The sequence below is a fragment of the Colletotrichum aenigma genome (genome assembly GCF_013390185.1).
Source record: "Colletotrichum aenigma strain Cg56 chromosome Unknown KSG_Cg56_contig10, whole genome shotgun sequence".
Taxonomy (NCBI): domain Eukaryota; kingdom Fungi; phylum Ascomycota; class Sordariomycetes; order Glomerellales; family Glomerellaceae; genus Colletotrichum; species Colletotrichum aenigma.
This window is the reverse complement of record NW_023500916.1, coordinates 3,186,561-3,214,017: the sequence shown is the minus strand read 5'-3', so window position 1 is coordinate 3,214,017 and position 27,457 is coordinate 3,186,561. Positions and strand designations below refer to the sequence as shown.

The following is a 27,457-nucleotide window of genomic DNA, read 5'->3' as shown; positions in this document are numbered from 1 at the left end:
TCAGCGCCCGGCCCCACAATTCCCGTACCCGCTCGGCCTGAACGGGCCCGCCTACCTTCAGTACATTATGGGCCGCCCACCGGTTAGACCGGAGGACCGGAAGCGGTCGGCTGAGGCATGCATCGCGTGCCGCTCCACCAAGAAACGATGCGACGGAGGATCGCCGTGTTTGCCCTGCGTGAATCGGGGCAACGGGGCATCGTGCGAATATTCTGAACGCGCGAGAACGCGTCGCAGGACGGATCAGCGACAAACTTCGCCAGGCAGTTTGGGGAGTCGCAGTGATGGGCGAAGTTCACCGAGACAACGGCGCGCGAAACCGCCATCGCGAGGCCGTGATGCTGGTTCGAATGCAAGGGACTCGAACAAGACGAGTGCACCGCCCGGTCCTCGACCTGTCATGATGCACACATGCAGCGGAGAGAAGGGTATGATCGAGAACCCAACTTCTTTGGGCAGCTTTTCGTTTAATTGATACTAGCTAACAATCGTTCTGTGTATCAGTGTTTGTCGGCAACGCCTCAGCCATCTCTTTTCTTCAGTTTCTCAGGGGTAGTTTGAGCAGTATCCTCGGTTCCAATGGTTTCACCATCAGCCACAATGGCCACCGAATGTTCGAGGCGCAGGTGCCGCTTCAGCAACCAGACAGCTTCCAGGATGATATGAGTGACGAAGAGAAGCTTGAACTAATCCAACTCTTCTCGGATGCCGTGAGTGTGCCTCACTCATCTTCGTCAAGTAGCCAACTCACTTCTTCTGCAGTCGAGCGGTCTTCTAGACCTCTTCGACAAATCCGAGGTCGACACTCTCGTGGATGCAACTCACCCGCGTGAGAAGAGCGTCAGCAGTTCCAGCACCGGCTTCGCCACAGACGTTGAGGGCCGGGTGTGTCTGTACATGATGATTGCCATCGGCGCGCAATGTCGAGGTCGCCCTGAAGACATGCCCAAGGCATTCCAGTACTTCTCTCAAGCGCGCAAGCTCTCATTCCAGGGCTTCTTGACAGATCTCACGCTGAATATGGCGCGGGGGTTCGTGTTGATGGCATTCTACATGTTTGGTGCCTGCCGTCGCAACGCTGCGTTCATGTATCTCGGCGTCGCGACCAAGGCGGCCTCAGTCTTGGGTCTGCACATGTCTGACCAGTTCCAGTCCCTGTCGGAAGCGGAGCGGAGCTTGAGGTGAGTTATTCCAAGCCCAACTATGTCCCTCGGCCCTGACAATCCATCACAGATCTCGCATACACCGTAGCATCCGACTGTTCGACGTCGTCTGCAGCTCAATTCTCGGAAGACCCACCAGCAGTCTGCCGCGGCGCAATATTGGGGGCCCGTCAACCATTCCTGTCGCCGCCAACCATCGGAGCCAATCGGTCGCAGCAGCCTGCCAGTTCTCCCCAATAATGAATCGAATAGTAGAGAAGCTCACGGACAAAGGCGATCTCGGTCTCGAGGTAGCCGAAGACTTTCTAGAGGAGATCCGCGATTGGAGCAGCAACCTACCCTTGGCACTGCGCCAAGGGCTAAGACATGCATCCGCCAGAGCCCGGCCGTCGTCGCACCGAGAGACGACAATCGGCAACATTCACGTCGCTTGCACGTACTACTTTGGGATAATTACGACGACACGAGAGTTTCTCATCCAGCATATCATGCCTCAGATTGATGGCCAAGTCGAGGCGAGGGTGACGACTGACGGTTGTCTCGTAAATGAAGACAACGAAAAGACGGCGGAGCTGGCCAAAGTTTGCGTCGATGCCGCCGCATACATGGCTGAGATGTGCTCCGATGCACTAGACACTGGCGTGATCATGGGAAACATGTGCATCCTCAAGTATGTTGCAACCATAATGCATTAAGATATGCCCTGCTAATCTTGATAAATCGTCAGGGCTTGGCTATTTGCCGCGGGTCTCATTCTTGGATTCTCACTACTTGACCAAGACACCGGACCAAATAACCGCGCCGCATTTCGCAACACGCTGCGAGTACTGGAGTTCCTTGGACGTCTGAGTCCGCAAGCAGGACAGTATCATCGCGTCTTAACGAGCTTCTCGCATGCTCTGGAAACTTACCGAACCCATTATTCGAGTGGACGAGACAAGTCCGCTGCTCCGTATGTCGAACGACTGCTCTCGATCAACACGTCGAGCAGCCCGGAGAGTAGCCGGCACGATGCTGGAACGCGGATCCATGCCAGAGATCACAACTACAACATGCATGCAGGAGCTACAGTTGCGACCGAGAACCTACTCACTTCTCAGCTCGATCTCGGGACACTGGATTTTGGCGGAGAAGATCTGATTCTGAGTCTTCTCTGGGAAGACGACAATGGCCTTGGCTTGGACGGGACAATGGCAATTTACTGATGTGGGCCTTGGCGTCTGCCACAATTCCAGCAAACACAGCTCCAGAAAGCCGCTGGGATAAGCACTTGCGAAGTCAAACTAGGGTCATTTGGGAAAAGCGCGCGAGGATCCTAGGGACCAAAAGTCCCATAGCGCGTCTTCCTTCGAGCACTGAAAGGGTTCGAAAGAAACAGTGACAGCCAACGTGGAGCGCCCGTTTTCAGTGTTCCCTGTCCTGCCCCCACACTACCTAGTCAGGGGAACAGGATAAAAAGACGACACGCGCTCTCCAGCCATTTTCAAACTTTGCTCGTGCGCATCTCACCGCCCACGATACTAAATCGACTCGAAATGCCATGTCAGACCCGATGATGGCGCCTCTCGACCGAGAACCCCCCGCCATCAGCTGCGCGAAGGCGGCACTCCTCCTTCTCGGCGTTTGCGTCCCTTCGGCGTTAATCCTCATCTCGACGCCTAAATCTGGCCCTAGCTCCGTGATAAGATACGCCTGGATCTCCGTCGTCCCCTTCATCGCTAGACATTTACTCGTGCAGCTGTCTGGTATAACAACGAGTTATGTTCTCAACACCGTTGCCATGGGACAGCTCTGTCTCGTCCTCTTGCAAAGCTGCAATTTCCTCGTTCTCACGCGTCTCGATACCGGCGATTTCATGAAGGGAAATATTTACCAGCCGTCGGATGGGCTTGTTCACAAACTTCGGGGCGTCATTGGGTTAATGTTCAACTTGCGAGGCATCGGCACGCCATGGCAGATCTCACGTATTAATGCGGCTCCACAAAGCCTCGACAAGCATACCGAGAACGGAAAATTGCGCAAAGGGCCGTGGGTGGCGCGACAGTTGCAGATCATCTTCTGGCAGTACCTCTTTCTCGACTTCACGTATGTTTCTTCCTTGGATACGTCACCGGAAGACGCGGAGAAGCTCTTCGGTCCCGGTAAAGAGTTCCTGTACTTCAACGCCAACGCGGAGCAGTGGGGAGCTCGCGTCGCTGTTGGCTTGATCTCCTGGCTAGCCCCGGCTCGGGTGACAATGGACATCGTCTATCGAGTGCTATCAGTAGTTTCTGTTCTGGGTGGTATGGCATCTCCGGAGGACTGGCCGCCTCTATTTGGAAGCATCTGGGATGCATACACGATTCGAGCTTTTTGGAGGTGAGTAGATCCCACACAGTCTTTGCGTTGAAGTCTTGTAACTTAAAGCATGCGAAGCGTCTTTTGGCACCAACACTGTCGTTGGTTTCTCACGTCAGTCAGCAACTACATCTGCCGAGACCTCTTGCGCCTTCCTCGACCCTCTCGTCTAGAGCGTTATCTCAATATCGCTCTAGTGTTCATGGGCTCGGGTCTAGTCCACGTTATGCTCGACATGTTCTGCTGGGAGCCATCTCTTAAAGCACCGACATTGGCCTTCTTTGGCTCATTTGCTGTGGCTATCATGATTGAAGACGGGTTCCAGGAAGTGTGGCGCCGCTTTGCAGGTGTAGAGGATTCTAAGAAAGTCCGACTGTTGCACAAGATTGTAGGCTACTTTTGGGTCTCAACGTGGCTCACCGTCACCTCGCCATGGTATCTTTATCATGCTGTCCGGCAGCCTGTGGATGTCAAGTGGCTGGTGCCGTTCAGTATTCTTGGTATGATGGGGCCAGTGGCTGGGAACGTCTTGTTGTTCGGTGGCGGCCTCGTGCTGAAATACACGATTGGTGGCCAAATTTAGAGCTGTGGAGGAAATGGAAAATGAAACCATTCGGTGCTCTTGAACAAACAAATCAGCCCAGGCTCATGATCGGCTAGAACTTGTAATCCGCCAACTAGGAAAGATCAAATATCCTCATTGTTCGCTCACAGCGACGCTCTCGCTGGTCATAGCATGGCAATTCTGACATCCAATTCAGCCTAAGAAATCGACTAATACATCGGAAGCACGAACCCTATCTCAGCATCGGGCCATAAATCCACAACTTATGGTCGTCATCCAGGTGTTGATACACGCCGGACATGATGCGGGCTGCCCATCCCTGCGTCCACCACTTTGTCTCGCAGCTCTTTAGCAGAACGGCAAAATGGGCCATGAGGACCAAGGCTTCCTGTGTTCGTGACTCAAGCAAGGGTGCAAAGTACTCCAGAGACCTATACACCCAGAACATCGCGTCTGGGACTTCCCAGAGATGCACCAAGCTCGTGGCATCGCGAAGAGCGTCTATAACCTTGTTGTATGTTTGCAAGTCGGCCAAATCCATCTCTTGTGAGTTGAGACGGACTTGAAGACCATCAAGAGAGGTGCTGATGTATGTTATATCCCGTTTGAGTCGGAAATTTGGCTGTTGTAGAATCACTCTTTTCGAGCCCAAGTTGATTAGTGGCGCTAAAGGGCTGTTCGGAAGGCTGTCCCATGTGGTCTCTAGGATACCCTTCGTGCCCTTCAAAACCACTAAAAGGTCATGGTAGCTGGCATTCTCGTCTGAGGTGGCCTCTTTGGGAGGTCTATGGGGAGTTGCCAGAACTGCCGCAAACCGTGCTTGCCAGCCACTATTACTGAGTACTGCACACAAGTAGAAAAGAAAGTGCCCTGTACGAACCAATAATTAAGCTTAACGCAGAGAAGAGAAAAAGAGGAACGCCGTTTTCCTCCGGGACGTTTTTGAGCAAGACTCTTACAGCTTCTGAGGCGACCAAATGATGTTCAAGAGCAGCGGAGAGGTAGAAGCCTGTTTGTTCCGGTCGTAGGTGCGCTAGATGGAGAGCAGGAATGGCCAGGAGAGATCGCATTAGGTAGCCGTGCTTGAGTGCAAAACTCAATACGGTCACTCTCCAGAAGTCTGTGAGGGCTGGCGACCATGGCATGGTCGTGTAGGTAAAGGTTCCCCATGTATGCAGCAATTCCAGTTGTAGGAGGTCGAGATCTGTGGGAACACCGGTGGAAAGGCTCGAAGAAGGCCTCAACTCAAGGAAGACATTGTGGAATGAGTAATGATTATTGGGTGAGGATGCTCTCTGAAGATGTGGGTGTTCGCACTCGATGTCGAGTTTATCGCATCTGGAACACGATGGATGAAGCTCATCACACTGGGAGTAGCCAGTCAGGAACAACAACGCTCAGAATGGCTGATAGTTAGGTTTGAAGTATACTTTGACCTTCCTGTCTTTGCAAGGCTTGCAGCCTTTTCTCGACTTTCTATGCGGTATTCTCTTGCCAGTGCTTCTGTTGCGTTGTTTCTGCTTCTTCGGCCTCGAGATGTAGGTCAGGGTCGATGTGGTGGAGTAGCCCGAGTCTTCTGGGACCGGGAGCATCGTTGTGTGAACTATCCTATCAGAGGCTTCGGATTCTGCCGGGCTTTAGAGCTTTCTGGGGAAGGAACGAGAAGCATTGAAAAGGTTTATTTATGTATCCATTTATCTCCATTCGTCTCCTTTCTATCAACTCGTACGTCTAGCGTTGTAACTACTAGGTCACTGGGACTGTCCCCGGAGATCCATTTTTGTACCGACGGCCTTGTGATCACCTGAAAATTGTGTTGGTGGCCACCCCGGGAACGAGGTCAAAACACGTCCTTGGGCGCATACAGTGTTCGTTTTGGGTTTAGCGTAGGCTGAATGCGGTGCAATAAACGAGATACGAAGCAGGAACGACGCGCTAGGATCCATTGAAGGGAAATGTATCTTGCTGAACGTCACCGAACAGGGGACACCCTCGCGTATGTACCATAACCTTCCAGGCCGGCTACGAGAGAAGCGCATTACCTCGTTCGTCAGTTGGCTTCAAGCTGTTTATTCGGTTATGGCATACTTGTCTTAACTCTTCGAATGTGCAATGTTCTGTTGCGACGTCCAAGAGATCTTTGAAATGTCCCAGCTGCGACACTTTCCACACGAAATCGCTACCTCGTCCAGTAGAGACATCAGACGACCGCATTACCTGGAGTCATGGGTGAAAAGCGACGGACGATCCGCTACGAACTAGTGGGCGACGACTTCCACACGGTATCGAGAGCAGCCAGTACTGGTGACCTACGAGGCAACCTGCATCATCAAAACCTGCGTTTCGACGAGGACAGCGCGCCGTCTCCGGCGCCTAGCGAATTATGGGGTGGTGGCACTCAAGTCAGAGGTAACTTAGAGCCCTCAAATTGCGTGTACAAGGCTAACGAGCATTTGTAGAAGACGATGGCCGTGTTGATATTGACTGCGACTCCAAGCTCGCGCGGGCGATCAGCATGATCTATCGTGAGAATAGCGACAAAAGGCGGCTTCCGCCGTCAGGAGCACCTTCTCCCGAACCGGCACCACCGCCGTATATGCAAGAACTAGAGGACTCTGGTGGCAAGCACCCTTGTAGCCTTAATGTTCTGATACAAGTCGTGGGAAGCCGGGGCGACGTCCAGCCGTTCGTTGCACTAGGTGCCGAAATGAAAAGGCGCGGTCACCGAGTACGGCTCGCCACCCACGATCTGTTCGAAAAGTTCGTCAGAGATACAGGCTTGGAGTTCTATGGTGTTGGGGGCGACCCGGCGGCTCTAATGGCTTACATGGTCAAGAATCCGGGTCTCATTCCGAGCATGAAGAGTCTTGAATCCGGGGAGATTAGCCAGAAACGCGAGATGGTCCAGGAAATGCTTGAGGGCTTCTGGGATGCTTGTATCAGGCCGGATACTACCACTGGAGCGCCATTTATTGCAGATGCAATAATCTCTAACCCTCCTAGCTTTGCCCACGTCCATTGCGCGCAGGCACTCGGTATCCCGGTGCATCTGATGTTCACCATGCCTTGGACAAGCACGGCAGAATTTCCTCATCCGCTGGCGAACTTGAAGAATACTGGTGGTGACCGTGGTGTGGCCAACTTCATTTCATACGGCGTGGTTGACACTTTGACATGGCAAGGGTAAGCTTCTAGGGAGACTCAACTTAGCCCCTTCGACGAAATCCCACGGAGCTTTACTGATCGGATCGGTTCTTGCAGGCTCGGAGATGTTGTAAATAAGTGGCGAGACAGAATCGGCTTGGAGCATATTGCCATGTTCGACGGCCCCATGCTGGCGGAGGCTTTGAAAGTGCCGTTTACGTATTGCTGGTCTCCCGCTCTGATCCCCAAACCAAAGGACTGGGGATCGCATATCGGTGAGACTCATCCACTATCTGACTACAAGATCCAAAGAACTTCACTAACTGATTATTTTCTAGATGTCTGCGGCTTTTTCTTTCGCAGCGCTCCTCGGTACACTCCACCAGAAGATCTGGCGCAATTCCTTGCGGCCGGCCCTCCGCCAGTTTACATTGGCTTCGGCAGCATCGTGCTTGAAGACCCCAAGCGTATCATCAACGTAATACTCGATGCGGTTCGTACCGCAGGCGTTCGAGCCATCATCTCGAAGGGTTGGTCCGACCTGGGTGGTTCTGAAAGCCAATCCATTTATTGGATCGGCGACTGTCCACATGAATGGCTTTTTCAGCATGTGGCAGCTGTGGTGCATCACGGAGGAGCTGGAACTACAGCGTGCGGGCTACGAAACGGGAAGCCCACGACAATCGTTCCCTTTTTTGGAGAGTAAGAGCCAAGCAAGAGCCCAGATCGAGCCGTGGGATATTCTAGAGACACCGAGTTGAGCTAATTTTTGTAATTGCAGTCAGCCATTCTGGGGTGACATGGTTGCCAATGCGGGCGCTGGACCGAAGCCCATCCCTCACAAGCAACTCAGCCCAGAGAACCTCGCCGCAGCTATGAGATACTGTCTCTCGCAGCAAGCCGTCGCCGCGGCGCAAGGCATCGCTGCGCAGATGGAGACTGAAGACGGCGTCCAGGCTGCCGTGGATTCGTGGTGGCGACAGCTTCCTCTAGAGCGCATGCAGTGTGACCTTATTCCGAGCCAACCCGCTGTATGGAAATACACCAAATCCAAGAGACCCATGAAACTGTCAAAGGCAGCGGCTGAAGTCCTCATGTCGCACGAGGCGGTACAACTTAAGCAGCTTTCAATGTAAGTGCCCTTTTGATTTCAAATTGACAGAAGGTTGAAATAGCTGACGTGCTGCGGAACAGGTATCAGACCAAACCGATCACGATCGACGTTACGCGCTGGGACCCAATCTCTGGCGGCGCATCGGCAGTGTTAGCGACGGCAGTGGACATGACCGGTTGCATAACGGGAATGGTCACTAAGCCCATTGAAGAGTTCCATGAGGAGAAACGTCGTCGAGCACGGGAGCTGAAACATAAGGCAGACGGCGGCAGCGGTGAAGTTCCAAAAGACAAACTCTCTGAGGATGCACTTTCGGTCATGTCTGCTTCAAGCGGGAACAGCAAAGGCAAGAGCCAACGTTCGATGGCGGGAAAGGTGGCTGGCGCATCAGCGAAGAGTATCGGGATGATCGCGCCGAATGCTGCCAAGGGAATGCTGGTCGATATTCCCCTCGCCATTACTGAGGGAATGCGATCAGTCCCCAAGCACCTCGGCACCAATATCCGCGATCACGGACCGATCACCGACGCAAAGAGCGGAGCCGCAGTTGCAGGGAAAACCTTTGCCTTTGGTTTCGTCGATGGTCTGAGCGACTTGGTGATGGAGCCAGTCAGGGGAGCTGAAACGCAAGGGGCCGTTGGAGCCCTCAAGGGATTCGGGAAGGGCGCCGCGAGCTTGGCGGCCAAGAGCGGCGCAGGCATGTTTGGGCTGTTCGCGTATCCGAGTGCCGGCATCGTGAAGAGCTTGAGGTCGGCAGTTCACACCGGCACGAGGAAGGAAGTTGCCCAGGAGAGGCATGTAGAAGGCCAGTGGCTGGTAAATGGCAATACGGCTTTGGAGATGAACTCGGGCGAGATTCTTGCCATGTTCAATCGGCTCCGAAGTCTCAAGTAAATCAGTAGTGCTATGACACGATGTCACAGTTCATAGGTATTTCATTGATGATCAATTTGTCAGTAAGCCCATTCTCACATGCAAGCGAATTGCGCTTCGTCTCACTTTGGTCATTACTCTGTCAGTGCCAGACCTTGCTTTGTCGCACACACACAGCTTACTCGACTACTTGCTCATATTTTGGTGGGCAAAAGGAGCTGGGCCTGTATCCGACAGTACGTATGTTCCACGATGCGAAAGCTTCCGAGTTTGGTCTATCAACGATGTTGTGGGTCTGTCAACGATGTTGTTCGTTTAGCCCTCGTCGACAGGCTCCACACCTCGTTTACAGTTCGTTCCCCAGAAACAGTGCACTGCGCATAGCTTACGACCCGCTTCTGCGCGATCGCTCATTCAGCACGACGCTATCGTCGTCATGGGAACCTTAGAGCTCTATGAGATTAGCGACAAAGTTATCAATATGGGAGTTTTTTTTTAGAGTTTTTTTTTTTTTTTTAAATTATTGTGTTTGGCTTTTTAGTTTTTGCTTCTGTCCTTTTCCATGGCTGCTTCGTTAAAAGCCTAACACGCTGTTTATCTCGGGCTGATTCTGTGGAAGCGGTGTTTGTCCGTGCTTCATGTTGCGAGCGGCACTATCCTTGTTGGGAACATATTTCGAGTCATTGATTATTTGCAAGGGGAGAGCGGCTTTCACATCTCTCACGAGGTTTCGCTGTGCATACTCCATGCCTAGCTATGGCCGTAATCATGGCTATCTTCGCCGTGTGGTATGTCGAGCAACTCGAGGATCGCAAGCGGGGCGGAATTATCGAAGCGGATCCGCGAACATCTCATGCAGCAAGTTCGTGCTTGGAGAGGGAAAACGACGAAATCGAGTTGAGAATTTAAGACATGAAGAATGGCAGGCTACAAGATATTCGTCGCCATCACTCTGGATATCTGTCAGTTAACACGCAGATCCCGTCGCCGACGAGAGAGCAATCGAGAATAGATTGAATGTTTATATGCCAATGTTTCTTATTCATTTCTTTCGCGTGCCTATGTTTTGTTCAATCGTGTCGGTAAATTCAAGGCTCTATGATCAACTGTGCTGTTGTAGCTACCCCGTGAATTTTGCAACACGGTCTAACTTCGGGGATAAGATGCATGAGATGCATATGTTTTGCGTGTCAGGCATAAGCCCCCCCGCACTTCAGCTGCCCGTTTTCGAAGGATCTCTTTTGACTTCCTACTTTTTCATTAGTCCCGGCCGCTATCCACATGATTATGTGATCTCTTTTGTGTTGGTATCTCACGCCGCGGTTGGTTTGACTGGGTGGCGAGGAAGCCCCTGAATCGACCTGCTATTGTTGCAAGGGCTTCCTCGTCTAAGACCCGGTAGCGCCACTAGCAAGTTCGTTCAGCTGAGTGTTTTTCGTATTCCCGTCGGACTCTGACAGCGCAATAGTTACTAACATTGGCGCAGTCAAAAGGGCGTTGGATACTGCCCCGCTGCCAAGTGCGCACTGTCAACATGCTAACACCAACATGTCGTGTCTAGCTCGTACTTATTCGCTGCCCCTCGTTCTCGTTCTCCGCGCTCGCTTTTCCTTCTGCGTCTTTGTTCCGCTCCCAACTCAATTCGCGTCGTCTCACAGTCATGAGCCCCGACCAGCACCCCGATCAGCACCCCGATCAGCACCCCGATCAGCACACGAGGTCGCCTGGGGAACCGGCCGGCCCGCCATCGTCACAAAGACGGAGACCGCACAAAAAGTCAAAGACCGGGTGCCTCGATTGTCGAAAACGCCGTGTGAAGGTTACATGCCCACCAATATTGTCTACGTACAACTGCTGATGCGATACGGCAGTGCGGCGAGGAACGTCCAAACTGCCGATCTTGTGTCCGGCGAGAGGTTCTGTGCAAGTACCCTGAGGAACTTCGACCTGAAGCCCATGAGACCCCCGAAGTTCTGCATGAAGTCTCGTCGGCTCAATCGCCGGTAGCTCTAAACATTCCGGATCTAAGCCACCGCGTGGCTCAACTACCAACGCCTGCAGATAACCCGGATACCATCTATTGTGCATCGCAAAGTTCCATTCCTACTCCGCTAAACTTTGGACTGGGGGATTTAGCCTTACTGCACCACTGGACGATATCTACCAGCGTTAATATTACTCCTGGAGTTGACTCGCTGTGGCAGGTAACAATTCCACAGATCAGCTTCCAGGAATCTTTCGTGGCGCAGGCAATCCTCAGCTTGGCTGCTTTGCATATGGCCTATCTAGAAGGGTCCCATAACAGTCCTTATGTTATGAAAGCTACACAACATCACGAGAAGTCCCTCGCGGGATTTCACGACTGTGTCAATAATCTCACCCAAGAAAGAAGTGAAGGTTTGCTTGCCTGGTCTCTTTTAAACCTTTTGTACGTTTTCCGCATCTCGAGGCAACTTGCCGATAGCGTTGAGCGGAATTCGCCCCGTCTTCGTAAGGATAGAGTATTAGGCGTCGAATGGATCCCAATGTTGCGCGGAGTCGATGCCGTATTAGCGCCGTATTACGACTTCCTACGTGAGGGGAGACTGAGGAGCGTCTTAAGCCTTGAAAACTGGCATGAGTTGAACCCTGACAGTCGTGTCTTGGATTCAATGGACCAGGAACTCTGTCTACTAAGAGAGGCGTGGAAGGATAGTAACAACGCCGATATCTACGAACAGGTCCTGTTGACCCTGAGAAAATGTCGGATGTACACTATGCACTTTAGCACGATGGACGCTGAGACGCTGCAAAAGTGCGAAATTAATAGGGCCTGGGCAGGGCCAATGGCGTTTATTCATTTTGCGCCTCAGCAGTACTTCACATTACTGCATCAACGACAACCTCAGTCGCTTGCCCTCTTTGCGCATTTTGGCGCGTTTCTGCATACCTTAGATAATCACTGGTTTCTTGAAGGATGGGGTAGAGACATTGTTGAGGTGATAGATGAGTTGCTAGGCAGTTATTGGAGGCCGTGGATTCACTTGCCGCTTCAGCTCGTAGGTTTGAACGAGGAACCGGGTATCTAGGTAAATGATTATTCGATGACTGAGTTCAGTTTAATCGCAGGGAGAAGCTTTAGTATCCAAATCATCAACCGAAACCTTGATGTCTAGGCCTTGTTATTTCGTACGTCAAACATCAAGTTTTTGACTTTCATGATGAGATCAAGCCTTCGCTAATTGGGTTCCTTGTATGCTCTCTCAGTAATAACGCAGCATCCTAACCCATATCCAATAGAGTTCGGCCTACGGCCGTTCACGCTATTTGACGATGGGGATGTCTGTGACAGGAGTTCTCCTCTCGCCGCAAGGGCCTTATTAATTAACGCAATACTTGGTACTAATGATATTGAATTTCAATCTTGAAGATATGGTATATCAACTCTATTTGAAATGTGACATCGTATTCCAAGGATGGGTTCCAACGACTGAATCGTCCTCATGATCCACGAACCAACCGCAAGTGAATATATGCCAAGTCGACAGAGGTTACCTAGCTCTGAGCTAAGGGCATTGAAGATGGCCTCCATGGTTCGTCAAGCACTGATCTTCTCAAAGTCAGAAAGCTCAAGACACTTGACGGGAACATAACTCACTCAGATCGTACGTAGTTGGCCGCTTCGAGCCCCTCAGGTCAGAGCATTCGCAGTTCAATATGCTCTTGTCACTACCGACAAGACCACAGTCGCAGCCTTTGAATGAGGGACTGTATGAAATTTGATTAGCTGACTAACCCGATGATGCAGGCGGCGATCCAAGCTTAACCGCCGAACGTCCCTGCGGTGCATTATCTTAGACTATCGTTAAACTGGCGAGGCGGACCTCACGGGATTGGGGGCTGACTCGCAACCATTGCCAGACTGCTCGACTGGAGATTACTTGGCGGTCTGGGCAAGTGTGAAGACACAGCCTAACCTATTCTAACACCCTCATTTATACTTCGGGTCATTGTTTCCTGGTGGAGATAGTGGCTGTACAGAGACTAGGAAAAGTGCTTGTAATCAATTGTCAGTGGACTCCAGACATTTGCTTTTGCTTGCTCGTGACAGTTGAGGACTACAAGTCTCACGGGAGCCTCTAAACCCATCGTGGATCTGATTACCTCCCCTCTGTTGCTCTTTGAGTGTTCCATTATTGAGTTCACCCGAACAATACGGAATCTTTAAAATGATGCAAATCATTCTCTTCTCATTTCTCGTAGCACATGCTTGGGCTCAGGCCACTTGCGCTCAAGCTCCCAACCCAAACAGCGAACCAAACGGCATAGTTCTTTTTCACCGCCAAAGTCGGCCCGAGATATGAGACTGTAAGCGACGATCATGTATATGTCTACTATGCTCCTCCCTCCGCCGGCTCCACGTCTGGAGTATTGCGAGTCACCTCAGACGGTTACCGTTCTAGGTACATTATTACGGTTAATGGCCCTGTTCAAGGAAGCGCTACTCCTGTCCGCAACAACGCGTTTTGGATCAATAACGGCGACGAATGCAAAACCAATTTCCCTGAGTTTCAACCGAAAAGCGTCTATTGTTATAAAGCCTAGATTCTACTGCCTGCGTCTAAGAACAGCGTCAGATCGATCTAGTCGCGTGTTCAGTGGCTAGGTGGGAACCTCAGCACTACAGAATCATGGTAACAACAGGAAATAATTTAGAAGCAGACGACCTGATGGGCATTAAATCTAGCTTTTACAAGGTGAACAGTTGACCGACACACTCGGGCTTTGGGTGGCGACGACTGGACACTTGTACCGTAGAGTCACGAGGACAAAGGAACCCTCTCGGAACAGAAGACAGATTCACCATCACTCCCCTAGTCATCTGCGCACTTCTTGGATTTTGCTATGATTGTCGAATTGTGAAAGCTACTAAGGAGCGACTGAAAAACATTTTTGATGCAACCTCCGGCCCATTCGTCCAAGAACCCCAGATGCCTCTTCCCAAAACCCAGACAATGCTTTCCAATGCTGAATGCACCTTGACCCGTTGATTTCATTATTCATACAGACCTTCAAATCATCCCTGGACACTTTGCGGGGTCCTGCTGAAGCTGAACGGCCTCCAAGAGCGTTGTCGCGGCGCAGGCTTCGTGGCTCCCGCCATCGTAGCCAAGAAGGCAGGAGACAGATCAGCTCCCGACATTGTGATCTCCGCGCTCTTAGACTTTTTCTTCCGCTCTTGCCTCTTCGCCTTGGCTTCCTTCTCCAACTTGAGAATCTCCTTCTGCTTGCTGCCGTCTTGTCTGAGGCAAGCATCAACGACCGACCGCATTGGCATGACCTCAGCTCCAGCCATCTCTCTTGTGGGCCAGGGGAAGGTAGCGGCCATCTCCTGAAGACTAATGGGATCCATCTTCTCCAGGATATCACGGAGCTGGTACTCGAGGTTGGTCTCCTGTTCGAAAGCCCAGTCTGGACGCTGCTGGATGCGAACGGCATCGCGGCGCATTGTGCCGACGAGCCACTCCATGGCGACGTGGTGTGGGATGAGGCGGGCATTCTCCATCAGCCAGGCCATCATGTTCGGGTCGCCAGATTGCTTGACAATGGGCAGACTGCGACCGCCGTGCTCGCGCTGCTGCAGCTTCTGGAGGAAGTCGTCGTACATCCCGAGAGATCCGACTTGCAGGCCAACGAGGTGGCCCCGGTTCAGAGCTTGGGCAACCTCATCGGCCCATGCAATACCGGCCTTCATGCCTGAGTTGGCACCGCGGCCTGGCCAGAAGTGGACTGTCATGGCAGCGTCACCGGCTAGTGCAACAAGCCCGTGGGGGCGGTGGAGGGCTGAAGAGTCGCATTGAGGCAACTGCTCGACCGCCTTGTTGATCCTGCGGACGACGATTGGAATGCGGACGATGTTGGTGACTTCGCATTCCTTGAAGCCATAGAGTTCGAGGCCGTCGAGAATGGCCTTCCAAAGGGGACTGTTGGGATCGCGGGACGGAGCGAAGACTTGGTTCTCTTGGAACCCCTCGGGCAGACGACCGCCCACTTCTAGGCAGCTAGGCTGACCAAAGGTGCATGGGTGGCCGTCAACAGAGACCATCTGGTCCCACTCAGCTTCAGTAAGCTGCATGTTCAGGTATCCCGTGCCGTCGAAGTCGCTTGCATTGAGCAGATAACGCGTCTGACCCATTGTCAGGAAGACGTTGATAGGCTGAGAGCGAGGTAGACCTCGGGGTCTGTCGAAGGCCACCCCGAGGGCGTAGCTCTTGCCGACAACCGACTCTTGTCCCTCGAAGTAAGAACCGCGAAGCCAGGATCCAGCGCCATCCGCACCAAGCATGATGTGGAAGTCGCCATACTGTGCGAGGTTTTCCCTGCGGACCTGGCTTGCGTGCAGAAAGATAAGGTCGCGGAACTGGCTGTCTTGGGCGCGACGAAGGAGACCGTCTTCGAGCTTGCGGATTTGAAGGTTGCTCGACCCTGGCCAGACTCGCTCGGGACAGCCACCAGAGACGGCGAGTCTGGTTCGTTCGCTCATGAGATCGGTGACAGAGTCCTGGAGGGTGACAACTTGGTCGCGGCGGCGAGCGCCCGGTGGGTAGTTGACGAACGAGCTGCCCGACTGCTGGACCCATCGACCCTCGTAGACGTGAACTTCGACCTTCGTTCCGGCTTTCTCTGCTAGTGCGATTGCCGATGCGAGACCGGTCGGACCACCGCCAACGATCATGACCTTGAGGGGGGCGGCTGGATAAGAGTATTCAACAGAATCTTCGGCGAGTTGAGGGAGATTGCGAGCGACTGAAGGGTCGAAGAAGAAGTCGCGGACAGACTTGGTCTTGGAAGGAATGAGCGCTTGGCTCTTGATGAGCATGAAGCGCACCCATTGTAGGAGTGGGCTCGTGTTGAAGCTGGCATGGCGGTTGCTGAAAACGCGCTGCTGTACCGCAGCAGCCAGAGATGCGACATCTCTGTGCTTAGGGTTGGAGGCAATGCATCTGAGTTCGGTGTTGATGGCGACATCGTCGCCTCGGTAGAAGAAGAGGAAAGCCTGGGCTCGCTCGAAACTGGACTGGCCTGCGGCGTCCCATGCAGCCTCCCATGCCCGGGGGAAGTGGATGTTGTCGAGGTCTGTGGTGGGGAACGGGAAGGATGTTCTTCTGGAAAGGTCGGGGCTTGGGAAGGATGGGGTAGATCCAGATGAGCTGGACAAGCTTCGGATGGAAGTTCTGGAAGGCATGTTGTGTATGTGTGAAGGGAAATAAGAGATGAATATGGTTAAGTCGAAGAATGAGACACAGCACAATACAAAGTCGAAAGGAAAATGGTTGTTGAAGAGTTGCGGTTAGATCGAAGAAAATGCGAAAGCAATGAACCCCCAGAAGAGACAAAGGAGAAATAGGAAATGAGATAGGAAAAGTAAACTGGAATGATAAAAAGTGCTTGATGTTCTGTAAGAAGGGAAAGTGCATTTTGACGGGAGCGTCCGTCTCACTTTATACATCGCAACAATCACCTGGGAGAAGAATCACGATAATAGCCTCAAATCCTCACCTTTGAGTCTGTACTCACGCCACAGGTTGACATGAAGGCAGTGCCAGCGAACAGGCACTGCCCACGGTAGCACACAACTCCATCCTTCGAGTCTCACCGCATCAGCCCTACAGACGGGTCGTATTATCTCAAACGCGCGGGAAAGCGGGGGCTCGTGGCTGGTCAGCTGCATTGCATCTTGGGCTTCTTCTGCATGAATGGGGTTTGCAGTGGAGCTCGGATCATCTCCGCCGCTGGGGCGTCCTTTTTACACACCTGATGCCCCGTACTCTGGAAGGATCGCGTGCGCGGGAAGACAGGGTTGCACGGAGGGATGCGGTCGCTAGGAGCTGACCGTCGAACGCCGCGTTTCTGCGTCAATAGTAGCACAATGGGACGGGCGCGGAAGAAGCCCGCCGACATCGCGAAGGTGGACTCGCGGGAGCGGCTGTGTTGGCCGACTAGATGTCGGGTCGACCCGAAATAGTCGGACATGAAGTTGCCCCAATGGGACGAACCGCTGCAGTCAGGTCGAGCTTGCTGGGAAGGACTTCCGTCTGAGGGAAGTCATGGCTGGACACACCTCGGCTAGATCAAGCCGTGAGCTCGCTTCTTCACCGGTCGCTGTTGGCTACTGATTGAACATGGCCGTAAGCCCTCATCGGCAGGATCACTTGGCCCTGGGCTGCAGCGTGGGGTAGCATTCTATCTCACCCAGCACGAAGACAAGCCATGTAAATTTAGTCGGGCGCAGTTGACTGGTCGTACTTACTGCCTAGACAGGCATCTGTGGCGCTGACCCTTGTGCCTGCATGCGGATAATGACTGCAAACTGGCCGACAGTGATTTTTGCGGTTGAAAATCTGGGATAACATCCACGGTGCTTCGCTTTCTAGGGCAGTGCTTTCGACTCATGCCGCAGCCTTTGAGTGGCTGAGATAGGCAGCATCATTCAAGGAAATGTTTCCTAAACGTCGAACAGAGATTGCCGCCGCAAGAGGGATCGATGGATCCGTCTTGTTCGTGATACGCTGTGGGGGCTTCCACGATGGTGTTGTTGTTGCAGTTGTCAGCTTCTGCGGAAAGATCGGCAGGAACACAATTCGATGCAGTCCAATCATGTCGACGCTCCTGCTGACGCTGCTGTCGCCCAATGACCAGCTTGTGAGACACTTGCACAGCAAATCGCAGTGGTTTTTCATTGCCCCAACCTTTGCCCGACCTCCTTCCATCATGCTTTGCTTTGCGTCTAGGTACGTGGAGTTGGGCGGAATTTTCGCAGCTGGTCGTCTTTCATGTAGCCCTCCCCCCCCCCCCCCCCCATATCAGCTTCGTAGCACCACCTGATCAATACATCGAGTCGGGTTGCGAGTAGCACTTCCGACATAAAGGTCGGCGATGTCGGACTTTTGAGTATTTGTCCAACTGATCACATTATGTCAGACTATTCTCCAGAAACCAACATTGCGAGCGCGAATTCATTTTGAAATAGAAGATATCGGGTATCTTGAGCGGTAAAGTATACGGATTCAATGCTCGAGACGACGAGAAAATAGTTTTAGGCCATTGCCAGTTCGCTGTTCGAGAGGGTGGTAGGTACATAAGCGATCATTAGCAAAAGAAATCATGATGTAGGTGAGGAACCAACCTCCAGCTTCGTAGTACCCGCCGTCAGTCCGATTCCAACGCCTTCGATCACTACATACAAGGGGGCGCACCTCACAGCGCGTGTTCTGGCTGCGCAGTAGCCGCCACGGATTGCCAGGGAGCCTCCAGCCATGAAACTTGCGCGGATGGCGTTCCATGCATCTACTTTTTGACGTATCCCCTTGATCGCGCAATCGTACGTGCTGAACACGCCACCCCAGACTCCAGAGTTACCTGCTGGCACAAGTGCACGCATATTGATCGCAGAAATATCGCCGACTCGTCTCTCGTCGTATGAACTGTGACGGAAGCCCTTGATTCAATGTCAGACTGCTCCACCGATACCCCGGAAAGATGTAGGTTGTAGAAACTAATCAGCACGAAAGGGTAGGACTTCACCCAAGTCACTGCACCTACCTGTAGTCGACCATTGACCATCTTTGATAGCAAACCTGTGCTCTGCATCAAGACCTTGGTGTTATCGTCGGGCTTTCATCAACAAGCTCCCAAGCTCATCAACAGTCTTGTGCTTGCCATGTGGCTGTTCCTGGTTGGCCCGGATATCGTGTGCTTCTGGCGCGCATATTGGGCTGTCTCAGCTTATAAAGTCTAGGTACTGGTGGTAGAGGCAAAGGGTCGTCTCACCATCTCCAGGAACATTAATAAAGTCACCTTCACCATCATGTGTCTACTTTAAGCGTTCTTTCCGAGCTTCCGGTCTCGAGGATGTTCTCTGTGATGTTTTGAGACTGGTTTGCCAGCGACGTCCCGCAAGAGGAAAAGTTTGCCTTGCCGTACAGCAACTATAGAACTTCTTAACTGGCATCCACAAGACAATGAAGTTGATTTGTCCTAGCCTTTTCTGCGCGCTGCAATTCAGTCTAGAGATCAGAAAGAACCTCAATGCACGGCCCGCGCTGTGGGTCCGATCTTCAGATCCAAGCCGCTACAGTCCGTTATACTAACAGCATCCGCCCCCCCTTTTTACTGAAATTACATAGGTATAATCCCTATATATATAGAATTTACTTAATGATATATAGATACTTATAGTATAATAGTTAACCTATTTTAATAGCTTTAATTAATCTATTCTTATTAAATCTTATAATCTAAAAGTATTATAATACTTCTTAAGTATTACTATATATTTTAATAAGTAGATAATAACCTATTTAGGTATTATTTACTACTTATTACTAATAATATATAGAGATAATAATATATATAATAACTAATATAGAATATTACTAAAGACTTTTTTTAATATTTTATTTTATTATTAATTAGAATTGTTATATTTACTAAGAAAGCTTATTAAGCTCTTGTTATTAAAGAAACTACTAATAAAACTAGTAAAAAGGTTATTATTACTAAAACTAATTTTAAAAATAATAATCTAGTAGTTTTTAAGTTTATATTATAAAAAAAGAGTATGTATAGCTTTTTTATTATTATAAAAAACTTTAAAAGTATTTTTTATTAACAAGTTATTAATAATATAACAAGTTATTAATAATATAACAAGTTATTAATAATATAACAAGTTATTAATAATATAAAAGAAATAAAAAAAGATCTATTACAGAAGATTTAGTTTTAGAATATTTATTTTTATTAATATTATTATTTTAACTAAATCTAATTTTAGTTAATTTATTTTCTATTAAATTATTAAATTTATAAATAATATATTTATAGCTTTTTATTATAATATTAATGATATGTTTATATTATGTTTTAGTATATTTAAAGAGAAGGAAAATACAAATAATAATAAATTAATTTTATTAAAAATTTAAGTTATTTATAGTTTAATGTTTAAAAGTAGTAGTTTATTTATTTTTATCTAATTATTAACAATATTATATATAATAGATTCAGTTTTATTAATATGTTAAATATAAACAGTAAAAACTAAGAAATAAATAGTAATATTTAATTTAAAATTGAAATAGCTTATTTATAAAATTTAAATAAAATTAATATTATTATTATTATTACTTAGAAAAAGCTAATTAATATATTAAAGTTAATATTAACTTTTATTTCAATATATCTATTTACTAAAGAGGTTATTTAACTAAATATTTTATAACTTAATATTATTTCTTCTCTTAAATAAACTAAAGAGAAAAGTGAAATTTATTTTATTATCAAGTAACAGTATAGCGTTATATTAATGTTTAGTAAAATAATAATTAATACGTAAGTATCTTAAAAAAAGTAATTAAATAGGTATGCTTATTAATATATAAGAAGTAATGAATTATAAATTTAATACTTTTATAAATATTAAATATTAAAAAGAAAATATATATAAATAACTTCTCTATATATATATATCTACTTAAAGTATCATAGATATAAAAATAGTTTTAATGATAAATAATTTAATTACTATTATATGTTAAGCTAGAAATATTATAAAACTAAATTTTATTATGTAGAGAAAGAAATAAAAATTATTATAACTAAATGAAATAATGTTAATAATATAAAATTATTTAAAAAGCTATTTAATAAGGCTTTTTACAATTAGTTTATTAAAGATTAAAATTATTAGAATAGAAAAAATAGAAATATTATTAAAGTTAATAATACTTAGAAGATAATAATAATAATAAAAGAGACAACTAAAAATGTTATATTTTTGTTATTAAGGTTAAGATCTAATTTAACTAATATTAATAGTAATACTATTATTAATACATATAGTAGTATAGAGGTATTAGATTATTATTTTTGATATTTTGATTTATATATATAGCTATTATTACTAAGATTACTATTATTAATATATTAGCTATATATAAATATCTTATAATATTATTTATTAACTCTTCTATTATTAAACTCTTTATATATTTATTAACTAAGTATTATATTTCTAATTTATTTGGTTTTATTAATAATTCTAAATTTATTTTAAAAAGCTTTAAATTAAATAGCGAGCTTTATTAAATAGTTTATATTTATTTATAGTAAGTAATATAATATCATTGAAAAGTTTTAAAAAGAGTTATATAAACTATAATTAATAAACAGTAGCTTATAAGTAATTTATAAATTATGAGATATTTAGTTTACTAAATAAAGTTTTACTTAAGATTTTATTAAAAATATTAGAAACTTAATTAAAATCTTTATACATAATAGTACGTATTATAAAAAGTAGTTTAATACTCTTTCTAATATAGTATCTTACTCTAATTTTTATTTATACTATTAAAAGTTAAAAAGAGATATTTATATAAAAATATATATTAGATTATTAAAAAAAGAAAACGAATTAAATAGTAAAAATAATACATAATTTACATATATGTATAATTTCTTATATAATATATTTAACTATAGAAAAGTCTACATATAGCTATAGATTTCATATTACTACTTTATAAATATAAGAGTAACAAAACTACTATAGTTTTAGATTAATAAATAATATAATCTATTTTAATACTTTTTAGTTAATTATAATTAAAATCTCTAACTATAGTTAAAATTTCTAACTATAAATTATAATAATATATTATTATTATAAATTATTACTATAAATATTAATAATATATTTTAGCTATTATGTAATTAAGATTAATATATGTATATAGCTATTAGTAAACATAATAGATAATAACATATTTTATATATTCTAATATATTTATTATGAAATCTTTTATAATCTTATTAGCTATAATTATAAATCTAATAATTCTTTATCTTATAATAATATAATTAAGATTTATTATGATTATATAATAAAGATTTAAATTACTTATTAATATTAATATTTATAGTTTATTCTCTTTTTTATAGTTTAATATTATTAAATATATACTCTATTTTATTAAGATTAATAAATAAATAATAAAATTAGCTTTTAATTTAAAGTAGATGATATTTAATTTCTATAATATAATTATACAAATATTCTATAAAATCCTAAATATTATTCTGATTCTTATTCTACTTTCAATACATCTTTTTAATATACTACTTTAGATTACTAAGATATATCTTAATAAAATTAAAATCTAATAAAAATAAAAGTAAAAAGTTAAGATTAATATTCAATACTTAGTATAAATTCTTAATTTAAAAAATATAATAATATAAAAAGTTATTTATAATAATAACAGAGTTTAGTTTTAGAAAATACTTATATTTTAGAGTAAAATACTCTTATAATTAATAGAAAAGCTATTATTCTTAATTATGTTATAATATATAATTAAATATAACATATTACTTAATAAAAAAGCTAATAAAATGTATATACAGAAAGTTTAAGACTAATTAATTTCTATAATTTAAAATATAATAAGCTTTTTAAATATTTATTTAGTTCTTTATATTTTAATACCTTTATTAATATTCAATTTATCAATAAATACTAATTTATTAAAATAATATTTGTATTATAGTTTATTATTTTAGTAAATAATAATAATTATAAACTTCTTATTCATTTAGCTAAATAAGTTTAATTCTTAACTAATTATAAAATAACTAATTTAAATCTTAAAAACTTTAAATAAAACATCTTGTATTTCTTTAAGAAATAGATTACTATAATATTATAATAATTTAAAAAGCTTTATATAATATTATATTTCTATTTTGTTATTAATTTTAACAATATCTCATATATCTCTATATTTTACTAATAATATTATATTATAATCTATGTTATTAAATTATTTATTTAGTATAAATAATAATATTTATTAGTTTATAAGTCTTTTAGTTTTTAAATAGTAGTATTATTATAATTACTAATAGCTATAGATTTAATATTTTAAATATTATTATATTATTATTATTACTTAATATCTGTTTTAATATATTTAATATAATAAACTATAGATATATACTTTTTAGTGGTAAGTAATTAGTAATTAAATATAATCTATATAATAATTAACTTTTAATTATGAATAAACTAAGCTATTTAGGGAGTTATTACTTTTATTAATTACTAAAGCTATTTATTTTAAAAAACTATGTTAAGCTTCTTAATATATTTCTATGTTATTTAGAGCTATATAAACTATATATTAAATAAATATATAAAGTTACCTAATAAGTTTTTTTTTATTCTTTCATAAATATTATTTTAATCTTCTATAAAAATAAAATATTTTTCTATTAGTTAATTAATATTAAAATAAAATAATTAATTGAACTAGTAACTTCTCTATAAATAAATTAACTACTATAAAGATATTAGATATATATTTTATATCTTTATTATATAGTTATATATTTAAATACTATTATAACAATAGCAATTAATAATATTTAAAGCATTAGTAATTGATTTAGTACGTTCTGCGTACGATATAGAAAAATGTATATTATAGCGTAAAATAGGCTTTATTTCATATTTTTGCATAAGCGGGGAAAAAAAGGGGGGGCGGACGCTATCAGTGCAACGGACTGTAATTGGCACCGGCCTCAATCACGAGATCGAAAAGGTGAATATAAAAACAAAACGAAAACAATTCGAGTGGCATAAAGAGAATCCGAGATGGAGACTCCAACTGATGGTCCTAGCCTCACACACAGAAGTGTCAATCCCATAGCCTCAGTAACCCCCATACCACAGACCAGTTACCTAGACATCTGTGGAAGGGGAGTGACAGAGTGCCACCATTCACCGACACAAGGACCACCGGGCACACACAACCTTCCCCCCAAACGCATCGCTCGACTTTCACGCGACGAAAGAGGTTCGATGATTGAACATAAAGGAATGCCATTGCCTATGACCATCGGGATAATGATCCCCGGGATCTGTCTTAGAAAAAAGGAAACCCTGAACTCCGTCCAGCCCTTTCGTTGAGGGCGTCATGCCATGACAAGTGCCAACCCCCATCTCCAACGCCAATGCCGTGAAATGCCAATAATCCATCATTTATCCAACAGAATCTCCAATGCCCCCCTTAGCAGACATCCAACGTAGGGCACGCCGACTCCACAATCCTCAACGCGTGGTTCGGCTTCACCATGCGCTGGAAGGTACTCGCGCCCCTCTTCTCGTTCCTCTTCACCTTCGCCGTCTGCTCTCCACCCCCCAGCAACTGCTCCCTCTCCTTCTCCACAACTGCGTCGACAAACGCAAGCTTTTCCCGCGCGTCCGCCGCCGCAATCTTCGCCGCCTCCTGGATCGCGCGCTCGCTGAGCGTAAACGGCGAGTGGAAGAGGTAATCGCCCGGCGTGTTGCAGGCAGAGAACCCGCCGTCGACCTCGGGCGTCTCGCTCGTCTTGGCCCAGATGCACGGTGTCCACGTCTCGGCGAAGTACACGCCGCGGTCCTGCTCGGTCCTGTTCCCGCGGCCGACGGAGTCCGTCAGCCCGTGCTGTCTCATCTGGCGCTCCACGATGGCCTCGCGGACGAACTCGGCATGGTTCACTTGCGCGCCCACGCGGCGGGGGAACGGCACACGCAGCGCATCGCCTTCGGCGGGCGGCTCTATGCCCTTCACGGCGCGGCGGAGTTTAGGCGAGCGGCGCTGGGAGGCAGGAATGTATCCGAACTGGCCGCGCTCCTCGCCCTCCTTGGGCTGCGGGTCGGCGGTGCGCGTCCACTCGTCCAGACGGCCGCGGATCTCGGAGTTCCAGCGGGACGTGAGGTGCGCGGCGTTGGTCATCTGCTCGGCCTTGGTGTGCGGGCCCGGCGGGCTCTGTCTCTGCGCATGCCACCCGGGGGTAAGAGAAACGTCGAAGATCTCGGGGATGACGACCCTGAAGTTCTCCACCTCGCGCTCGTCAACCTCGCCACCTTCCGTGTCCATCACGTTCAGCTTGTCGATGAGCTCGGCGCCCTGGTAGGCCCAGAAGTCGGAGAAGGCGACCGAGTTGGTGTCGAGAGATGCCTGGTAGACGCGCTCGACCTGGGCGAAGAGGGCGCGGACGGCGAGGTCGACGATGCCCTGGCCGAGGTCGCGAGGGAGGGCGGCGAGCGTCCAGACGTCCCAGGTGCCGAAGCTGAAGACCCAGATGGTCTCCTTGGGGAGGTAGCGCTCCTGGGGCTGGGCGAGGAACTGGTCGACCTGGGCGGCGAGGTCGGCGATGGCGCCGGCGAGGGGGAACTGGTCGAGGATGAAGTCGTAGTCGTAGCCGGGCGCCTTCTCCTGCTCGAGCTCGCGGAGAACCTTTTGGAGGGTCTCGTTGTAGTGCTCGTGGGCGGTGAGAGCCTGCGCGGGGAGGCTGATCTTGGGGACGAAGGAGTGGTGGGCGGAGCAGCCGATCTGGGTCATGTTAGTCACACGAGAATTTTCGGAATACCGAAACAGCTTACCTCCTCGCAGAACATCTCGGTCCATCCCTTGCCCTTGCCGGTGACAGGCGTCGCAATATCGGGAGATCCAAAGGTGACGACTCTCACGCCACCAGCCAGGTTAGCATCCTCTGAACTGCCGCCGAACGGCGACCACGACCACTTTGGTGCGTTAATCAGATCTGATGATGATGATGTGAAGAATCTGCCCAACACAATGAGGGCGAACAGGGCGAGGATGACTTGGATAACGAAGCGCGGTCCGCCGCGGAGCACGCGCGTTGAGATGAAACCAAGCAGCGTCTTGAGGCTCAGATTACAGTCGAACGGGCTTCCGCCGCCGAGACCGGACGGGGAGGAGGACCGCCGCTCGTGGCGGGGGAGTTCTTTCGACATGATTTTTGCGGTGTCGTTACGTCGGTTTGGTGTTGGTGATATGGCCCTCAATACGGGGGTTTTCGTCGGTTTTTGATGTGGTGATGAGTATCGACGGTCTGCAAGAAGGCGTTGCCTGGCGATGTTCTTTCTTCGATTGTTCCTTCCCTTTCTTTTTTCCAGTAAATCAATCTGCTTTGATGCCTTCGCTGAGTCGTCGATGCTTAGTCGTCGATGTTTCTCTCTATCCCTCTATACCGCGCGGTAACACCTCAGCTGCCCAAATGGGAAGCCTGTCGTGTGCTGACGTTACAACGTTTATGGTGGTACAGTGCCAAGCCGGCAGTCGAGAGACAACAAAAAGTCAATTGCTGCCAAGAAAAGCGAGCCGGGCGGGACGGCGGGAATGTTTGGGCTGGCGACCGGATGATCTCGAAGCTTTTTTGTTTGGCCTGGGGTACGTTCTAGAATCTAAAAAACCACAGACAAGAGAACAAACAAAGAAAAGAAGGAAGAGAGATGCAAGAAGTGATCGTCACTGTGGGCGGGTATGCAGTGAATAAGGGTTTTGTTCAGAAGGATTGGCAGCAACGGAACATGGCAGAGAGCCGACGAAGACGGGGAAGATGGTGACTTCAAAAAGGGCCCTCAGACCCTCACTCGGCGCGCATCAGACCCAGGGAGGGGGAGGGAGGGGGGCATATGGTGTGGTTCCCTTCTCCAGTCTTTTTTCCTCTTACTTCCCCGTCCCTCTTACGAAGCGGGATGTGGCCCAGCAGCGTTTTTGTTCTGGGCGCAGTAGCTACGGTACACGTACGTGGTGTACATACATACAACCCGTCTCCTCGTCGGCAGGCTACGGCTACGGCTACGGGGAGAATAATACCAAAGGCCTATTTAGCGCTCATTGCTATTTGGAGGCGAAGCCGCAAGGAGACATTCACCGTCATTCCGGCCGCATACAGACAGTGATTGGACGGGGGAGAAGAGCGGGAGAGGCTTTCGCCAGGCGGCTGATGGCTTGTGCTGCCTCCGAACGTCGACAATCCCTAAGCCTGGGATGAACCGGGGAGCGAGCTCCAGTTGCTGCGGTGGTGGACGTTGCTGAACATCCTTGCTTTGATGTGCAGTCGTCGTAAGCTCAGTGGGGACCGTCATCTGAACGGGGGGTGAGGGTGAACGTCTGTGTGGCTGCGGCTTTGCTTTCCCAGGTGCCAGGGCCCTGCGACGGGGGTCAGCCGGGCGGGAGAACCGTATGCAACGGCGGATTGACGAGGAGAATCAGGGGGTTTTGCAGACAGACGACGGGAACACGACGTACATCCGTCAGAGAGGCTGGCGGGTTGGCGGCAGACACACAACATTGAGTGGTTCAGGTCTCCATTGCTGTGGTTGCTGTATGGATGGATGTACTCTCTTGTGTGCGTGTGCTGTGT

General features: G+C 46.9%; 6 protein-coding genes across 6 annotated transcripts; 3 read left to right on the top strand and 3 right to left on the bottom strand.

The window, feature by feature from the left end:
* Nucleotides 1-403: 403 nt before the first annotated feature.
* On the top strand, nucleotides 404-2,368 carry CGCA056_v014729 (putative transcriptional regulatory protein; the record flags this gene model as incomplete). The annotated part of the gene is made up of 5 exons (XM_037329971.1): nucleotides 404-428; nucleotides 505-710; nucleotides 763-1,181; nucleotides 1,234-1,833; nucleotides 1,891-2,368. 5 exons carry the CDS (start codon nucleotides 404-406, stop codon nucleotides 2,366-2,368), a joined length of 1,728 nt encoding a protein of 575 aa, XP_037171565.1.
* Nucleotides 2,369-2,703: 335 nt separating this feature from the next.
* Nucleotides 2,704-4,083, top strand: TRI7 (Acetyltransferase TRI7; the record flags this gene model as incomplete). The annotated part of the gene is made up of 2 exons (XM_037329970.1): nucleotides 2,704-3,521; nucleotides 3,624-4,083. 2 exons carry the CDS (start codon nucleotides 2,704-2,706, stop codon nucleotides 4,081-4,083), a joined length of 1,278 nt encoding a protein of 425 aa, XP_037172240.1.
* Nucleotides 4,084-6,290: 2,207 nt separating this feature from the next.
* UGT80B1-1 (Sterol 3-beta-glucosyltransferase UGT80B1) lies at nucleotides 6,291-9,217 on the top strand (the record flags this gene model as incomplete). Its single annotated transcript, XM_037329969.1, has 6 exons — nucleotides 6,291-6,474; nucleotides 6,525-7,248; nucleotides 7,327-7,484; nucleotides 7,548-7,911; nucleotides 7,991-8,341; nucleotides 8,404-9,217. 6 exons carry the CDS (start codon nucleotides 6,291-6,293, stop codon nucleotides 9,215-9,217), a joined length of 2,595 nt encoding a protein of 864 aa, XP_037172231.1.
* Nucleotides 9,218-14,252: 5,035 nt separating this feature from the next.
* On the bottom strand, nucleotides 14,253-16,421 carry CGCA056_v014726 (uncharacterized protein; the record flags this gene model as incomplete). Its single annotated transcript, XM_037329968.1, has 1 exon — nucleotides 14,253-16,421. The coding sequence occupies one exon, from the start codon at nucleotides 16,419-16,421 to the stop codon at nucleotides 14,253-14,255; it is 2,169 nt and encodes a 722-aa protein (XP_037172232.1).
* Nucleotides 16,422-18,338: 1,917 nt separating this feature from the next.
* CGCA056_v014725 (Mitochondrial import inner membrane translocase subunit tim17) lies at nucleotides 18,339-18,617 on the bottom strand (the record flags this gene model as incomplete). The annotated part of the gene is made up of 1 exon (XM_037329967.1): nucleotides 18,339-18,617. The coding sequence occupies one exon, from the start codon at nucleotides 18,615-18,617 to the stop codon at nucleotides 18,339-18,341; it is 279 nt and encodes a 92-aa protein (XP_037172233.1).
* Nucleotides 18,618-24,309: 5,692 nt separating this feature from the next.
* CGCA056_v014724 (uncharacterized protein) lies at nucleotides 24,310-26,042 on the bottom strand (the record flags this gene model as incomplete). Its single annotated transcript, XM_037329966.1, has 2 exons — nucleotides 24,310-25,617; nucleotides 25,668-26,042. 2 exons carry the CDS (start codon nucleotides 26,040-26,042, stop codon nucleotides 24,310-24,312), a joined length of 1,683 nt encoding a protein of 560 aa, XP_037172289.1.
* Between the last annotated feature and the right edge of the window lie 1,415 nt (nucleotides 26,043-27,457).